Raw genomic sequence first — 6,848 nt, 5'->3', positions numbered from 1 at the left:
GGCAGGGGAGGGAAAGGTAACGTCAAGGAATCTGGGCTGGCAGTCCAAAATTTCAGTTGTGGTTTTTGGAATTAAAAGACCATTTTACCTCGAGAAGGGACGGGAGACCCTGGTAACCCACTACATAGTTTAGTGAAGGAGGAATCTCACAAGCTCTGAAGGGGAAAGCACTATGTACATAATATGAAAGTGCGTAGAAGATGCGGAATCTTGGGCTGGAAAGAGAGGAAGCAAGCATTTTGGTCTCTCTGGTCTAGGAGAAGAAGAAGAAGCACCAGCCCGGCGCACGACTCCACCTGCAAGTAGCTGTCCTTCCTTCCCTCCCTGCCGCCCCCCCGCCCCCGCGCGCGCGCCCTGTCTATCTTGCCAGACTAGCTAGGGGGGAGAAAAGCGGGCAAAGAGCCGGGAAATGTGCTGAGCCTGTCTGGATGCAGGGGGCGGGGGCGGAAATCACAGTTCTTCTGTGTCGCCTCTGGAGGGAACTGACTTATGTGTTATGTCCCATTCCTCCCCCTAGAAGACGCCACCCATATTTTATTGTGCACAACGGACTTTTGAAGACATGATCAGATTCTTCCCTTCCTAAAACCTCCCTTTACGCGGGGCGGGCGGCTGCATTTCGCTTTGCTTCGCAGTTTTCCACCCAACACTCACAAGGAGAACAAAGCGAAAATCGGCTGACAGGAAGCAACTCACGCAGGTGGGGATGGCTGGCCTGACTCCAAAAATGCACTATTTCTGCATTTGTGTGTCGTTTCGCGTCTCGCCTGCCTCCCCACATCCTCTCTGTGGATCCGTTTCTCCTTGCTCAGATCAGATGCCGGCCGCGGACGCTCCCCAGATGCAAAGCTTCCCAGCTGGGCCTTTTGCCTCGCCCACCCAACAACAGCCCTTTCTTTCAAAGCCTTTCGTGTCAGATCCCGCACCAGGAAGAAAGCCACCCCCACCCCCAGGAAGTTCTTAAGAAGGCTCCTGCCAACATGACCCCCGCATGAGCTGTCTGTTTTTTTCGTTCACTTTAAAAGTGTCACATCCTCCACCCACCCCCGCCCAAAACAGCAACACCAAGTCGAGGCCTTGGGGCGATTGTCACGTCAAGTCCCTTGTCTCAGCCTCCCGTTATTATGCAGGCTTGGGCGCCGCTGTCCCTCTCCCAGGTTCGCTAAGAAATGTGTGCAGGGCATGTCGGAGATGGCAGGTGTTGGCCATGGCAGCCAAAGGCACAAGTGGGCGTAGACAGCCTTGCCCTACAGTGGTCAACACCACCAGTCTATAATTTCATTGACCGGGGAAACTGTCTGCCAGTCAAAACCTCTGTGGCACCAATGTCTCGATTTCCCTTTCTTTCCCTATAGTTAATAAAAGTGGAAACGTCCAGTTTTAAATCTTCTGCGTTCTTCACGTTTCACATAACAATAATCTCTCTCACTCTCTCACTCTCTCTGAAGATACGCAGTGATTTCTTTAAAATGAGAGTCTGGTGGTCTCGCCCCTGGTTTTGCTGAAATTCAAGTCTGGGTCCTGAGTAATCATATAAAGGCATTATAATTTCGCTTAGTTGCCTTGTCGGAGACACATATTTCTTGGCATTGTCCTAAGGAAAAGGGGGTAATTTTTAACGTTGCTTTAAAAAAAAACACCATGCAGAAACGCGGCTCTCTTTTCCTCCCTCTCCGCCCCCGCCCCCGCCGCGCTCCCAATTTGATGGATGGGTAACTGTTCTGTTTGGTCTCTTTGTCTGGAGGATGCAAACACACTTCGGATGCTGAAGATAGGAGGGGGGTGGGGAAGATTACCTCATCCTATGCGCCCTGAGCCAATCACTTTTCTGCACCCGTGGCTTCTCCAGGCAGATTGGGGTATTTCGACCAACCGCAAAAAGCCCTCGCTCGTCCCCATGGTGACGGGATTGTATATAGGGAGCCCCGTTGTACTATGTGCTACAGGTTCTCTTACATCGACCTCCTAAGAGTCGCGCTGTAAGAAAGCACCCTCCTCTCCGGCTCGATTTTTCGAAGCTCAGCAACAAAGCGGCAGAGATGGTAAGCATGGCCGCCTCTTCTTTGCAATGGGTTCAAAGGGAGCGGGGAATCCTTGCTATGTGCACTGATGATGACCCTGCGGGGAAACTGCAGGCACACACACCCCGCCTCCACACACACACATATTGTTAACTGATCCCCTTTCTGCCCCATCTTTCTCTACTCCTTTTCTCCGTCCTCCGCCAGCTTGCGTGGTCTCTGCACCTCTATGGTGATAGCTGGGGTTTTTTTGATCGGCTAAGTATTCGGGGATTCTGAAATGCAGAATCCTTTTTCCGAAGGACGGGCTGTTCTCGCAGGCAGCCCAGGTGATCTGCAACGCCTGACGCAATGGCTTCTGACTGCGAAAGGCGGGGACGGCTCCCTGCCTCCATACTAGTGCCTGCCTGCGTGCTTCGCCTCTCCAAGCCTTCCCAGCTGAGGAGGCGGGTGGGGTCATCGGATGGGCAGAGACCAGAAGAGGGAGAGGACAGCGGGAAGCAACTCTATCTGCCAAAGACTGTGCTTTAATCCGAACCCTCAGTGGGGGACGGGGGACAGCCATATGCAATTAAGGCTGCACGCCGAAGCGCTCTTACTTGAAATAAATTCTCGCTGAAATCAGTGGGCTGTGCTTCCAAATAGTCACTATTAGGATCTGGCCTTTAAAATTAGACTCTCCTCTTTAAAAAAGAAAACACATGCAAAGCACTAACTTTGTGGCTTGAAGCTTCAGTTATTAATCTATTTTCGTCTCTTTAAATGCATATGTATTCAGGCAATTTGAGTGCTTGTGGAAAGTGATATTAAAATATGATTAGGATTGGATCACTAGTCCTCCATGGAAAGGGGCGCTCTACAGAAGTTCCTCAACCAGTGGTATTGATGTATTAAGGGGGCGGGAGTGGAATTTGTATTCTAAAGCTTCATGCCTGATATTGGGAAAAGGTATCTTGGATAAATCACAGCCAGTTCTGAAGCTGACTCAGCTCTGAGATTTCTTGTGAGCAGCAGAGGACCGTCTTTGGAAAAGAAGCCACGCCCTTGCATTGCTCCAAGAGACTGGATAAAGAGCAGCATTGTTAAGGGGTCGGGAATCTGTGCAGAGAAGTCGGGGGAGGGGGGAGAGACTGGAGATCCACTGAGTATCACAGAGGGCTGAAATGGCAGTACCCTCCCCCTTCCAGCTCTCAGACCCTGAAGCAGATTGGTCTGTCAATGAATAGAAGGCAGAAGGTGATGGCTAATAGAGCAGACAAAGGGGGTGGCTCCTCTGACAGATGTGACCAGAATAATTAGTGAGAGGCAATGCTGCAATAAACTATATTGGTTTCTGTTTTCAGCAAGTGAACATGGGTTATACCTATTTCAATATAGGCGTTCTCTGTACTAGAAAGCATCTACTTTTAATTGCGCATGTAGCATTCCCAATACATGAGAAGAGGACTGGGACTTGGTGGTGGTGATTACTGCTATTTGTTAAAAACAAAACAAAACCTTCCGCTGCTAGTTAATGGAAAGAATGGAGGCCGCAGACTTCTCCACCAAGGTGGACTATGAACATGTTTTCTTGGCATGTGATAGAAGATTTGTGTTCTGATCGAACCTCCCCCCCCCCCCCCCGCATTTCATTCCCAAGCAAGTTCTCAGCTGAGGTCAGAAGAGGGAAAATTGGAAAAACAGCATAATGAGATCATGCTAGAAATAGACCCAGCTGTATGTTAATCCATTGCAGATTGCAAACAGCACCAGTCAGTACAGGCGTGGACAGCAAAATAATGGCCAGAATTCTGTCCCGACTGCATTTTGTATCCCCAGTGTTCCTGGACTGGGCGTGGCACTCCTTGGCATTTTCTACAGCTAAGACTTTGTTCTCTCTCTTCACATGACAAAATGCCTTGAAACAAAGGGCACACAAAATTATAAGAGAACCCAAGGCTGGGCAGACACTGCTTGTGAAGGGGAAGAAAAAGGACCAGACACTAGACTAAGGGCTCACACAGAAGTTGGGTCTTGGGAAACCTGGTCTCTTACCAAGGTTGGGTGTTCATGGATAATACTTTGTTTCCAGTTCTCCATAAAAATGAAAGGGGAATTTTGACTTCACTGAACACATTGTTCATAGTACTGAAGGAACAATGGGTTGGGTGTGGCATCCCAGCACTCTGCCAAAGGCATTATGCCACTAAATCATTTCAGTTACACCAGGTTATCCCTCTCTTAGTTCAGGAGTCTGTTGGATTTTCCATCAATTTTTGTTTCCTTATATCTCATTTGAACTATATACCTTTGAACCAGAAACTAGCAGCTCTGCTACATATTGTTTAGTTTTGCCATACTGACCTGTGCTTTTCATGTGGTGAGCATGTGCTACAAAGCTTGTGGTTCCTGAACTTTGTTTCTATATCCAGATCAAAGGACTACTGTAGAGAGTACAAATTGCACTTTTAAGTGTGTTGTTTAATCACAAATAGCAGGGTTATTGAAATAGCCCTGTATATTCCCTCAAAATTTCATGTCTGCTTACCAAAATGAAATTGCAGGCCAACATAAATGCAGCAATGCTTTGCTTTCTTCATCTCTAGCGTGAGTGCATCTCCATCCACGTTGGCCAGGCCGGTGTCCAGATTGGCAATGCCTGCTGGGAGCTCTACTGCCTAGAACATGGTATCCAGCCGGATGGACAGATGCCCAGTGACAAAACAATTGGGGGCGGAGACGACTCCTTCAACACATTCTTCAGTGAGACGGGAGCTGGCAAGCACGTCCCCAGGGCCGTCTTTGTGGACTTGGAGCCAACAGTAATTGGTGAGTGGACAAATCATTTCTAAGCTCTGTGTACGTGGAGACAGAGACAGAGGTCTGAATGTTTGGAATCTCTTCTCTCCCCAGATGAAGTGCGCACTGGAACTTACCGCCAACTCTTCCATCCCGAGCAGCTCATCACTGGCAAGGAGGATGCTGCCAACAACTATGCCAGGGGCCACTACACGATTGGCAAAGAGATCATTGACTTGGTCCTTGATAGGATCAGGAAGCTGGTAAATATATCTTGTCTGAAGGATGATCTGTGAAGAATAGAAGTAAAGTAATTCTTCCTATAGTGAGTATTGCAAAATTTGGAGGTTAACAAGATCATTGATATTAGTTACTTGGTAAGTCAAAAATTAATTTATAATCTATGGGCATGCTATAGGCTTTATTCAAATATCAGCTATTGCAAAATTACATTCACTGCTGATTAATACAGGTAAACATCACAAAGAAAGTAAGATAGCCAACATTACATAAGATTAAGTAGAAAGAACGTTATTTCCACAGCATTGTTTAAACAGTACTTTAGAGATATATAGTTAATATGTATATATTCCAACAGGCGGACCAGTGCACGGGTCTCCAGGGCTTCCTGGTCTTCCACAGCTTTGGGGGTGGCACCGGCTCTGGCTTTACTTCCTTGCTGATGGAGCGCTTGTCTGTCGACTATGGCAAGAAGTCCAAGCTGGAGTTCTCAATCTATCCAGCTCCACAAGTCTCCACAGCTGTCGTTGAGCCCTACAACTCCATCCTGACCACTCACACCACCCTAGAACACTCCGACTGCGCCTTCATGGTGGACAATGAGGCCATCTATGACATCTGCCGCAGGAACCTTGACATTGAGCGTCCCACCTACACCAATCTGAACAGGTTGATAGGTCAGATTGTGTCCTCCATCACAGCCTCCCTGCGATTTGACGGTGCCCTGAATGTAGACCTGACAGAATTCCAGACCAATCTGGTGCCCTATCCCCGTATCCACTTCCCACTGGCTACCTATGCCCCCGTCATCTCTGCTGAGAAAGCTTACCATGAACAGCTTTCTGTAGCAGAGATCACCAATGCTTGCTTTGAGCCAGCCAACCAGATGGTGAAATGTGACCCTCGCCACGGTAAATATATGGCCTGTTGCCTGTTGTACCGAGGTGATGTTGTTCCCAAAGATGTCAATGCTGCTATCGCCACAATTAAGACAAAGCGTACTATCCAGTTTGTGGACTGGTGCCCTACTGGTTTCAAGGTTGGCATCAATTACCAGCCCCCCACCGTGGTCCCCGGGGGTGACCTGGCCAAAGTGCAGCGTGCTGTCTGCATGCTGAGCAACACCACAGCCATTGCTGAGGCCTGGGCCCGCCTGGACCACAAGTTTGACCTGATGTATGCCAAGCGTGCCTTTGTCCACTGGTACGTTGGGGAGGGGATGGAGGAAGGGGAGTTCTCGGAGGCTCGGGAGGACATGGCTGCCCTAGAGAAGGATTATGAAGAAGTGGGTGTAGATTCTGTTGAAGGAGAGGGTGAAGAGGAAGGAGAGGAATACTAAAGCAAAACTTCACAACGGTGCTGCTCTTACAGGGAATTTAAAAACAACATCCAAGTTTTGGTTTGATCGGTTAATTTATGTAGCAGTAAATTCAGATACCTTTGTCTGCCCTACAATAACTGATCTGTGCTTTAAAACATGAACATTCTTATTACAGACCCAAGTCATCCAATAATGTTATGGGTTTGTGAATAAAAGGCATTCCCTGTCCTAGAGGATTAGTGTCTGGTGTCTTTATTCTAAACACTTATTAAAGATTATTCTGCATATTCCAGTGTTTTAATAGGGGGACTAGTATTAAAATTGAACCACTGCAGTTTTGCCTTTGGTATCAGACTAGATGTGATGGCTGATCTGCACATGTTAACCCTGGATTTATTCCAGTTTAATAGAAAGGAGATGGCCTAGGGCCAGTTTTAATGATAAATGAGTGTGGTGGTGCATACCCGCCCCCCCTTTCTCCTAGCCAA

General features: G+C 48.0%; 1 protein-coding gene across 1 annotated transcript; it reads left to right on the top strand.

Moving 5' to 3' along the window:
* The first annotated feature begins 1,882 nt into the window (after positions 1-1,882).
* On the top strand, positions 1,883-6,593 carry TUBA1A (tubulin alpha 1a). Its single transcript, XM_053295474.1, has 4 exons — positions 1,883-2,042; positions 4,607-4,829; positions 4,914-5,062; positions 5,398-6,593. The coding sequence occupies exons 1-4, from the start codon at positions 2,040-2,042 to the stop codon at positions 6,376-6,378; spliced, it is 1,356 nt and encodes a 451-aa protein (XP_053151449.1). The 5' UTR covers positions 1,883-2,039; the 3' UTR covers positions 6,379-6,593.
* Positions 6,594-6,848: the final 255 nt, after the last annotated feature.

The sequence above is a fragment of the Hemicordylus capensis genome, chromosome 2, assembly GCF_027244095.1.
Source record: "Hemicordylus capensis ecotype Gifberg chromosome 2, rHemCap1.1.pri, whole genome shotgun sequence".
In the NCBI taxonomy this organism is placed as follows: Eukaryota; Metazoa; Chordata; class Lepidosauria; order Squamata; family Cordylidae; genus Hemicordylus; species Hemicordylus capensis.
This window is presented reverse-complemented; position numbering and strand designations above follow the sequence as displayed.

Excerpts from the sequence above, each read along its gene's own strand:
- TUBA1A (XM_053295474.1), top strand. Across the intron at positions 4,830-4,913 it reads CTTGGAGCCAACAGTAATTG|ATGAAGTGCGCACTGGAACT; the intron begins GTGAGTGGACAA and ends TTCTCTCCCCAG. Across the intron at positions 5,063-5,397 it reads TTGATAGGATCAGGAAGCTG|GCGGACCAGTGCACGGGTCT; the intron begins GTAAATATATCT and ends ATATTCCAACAG.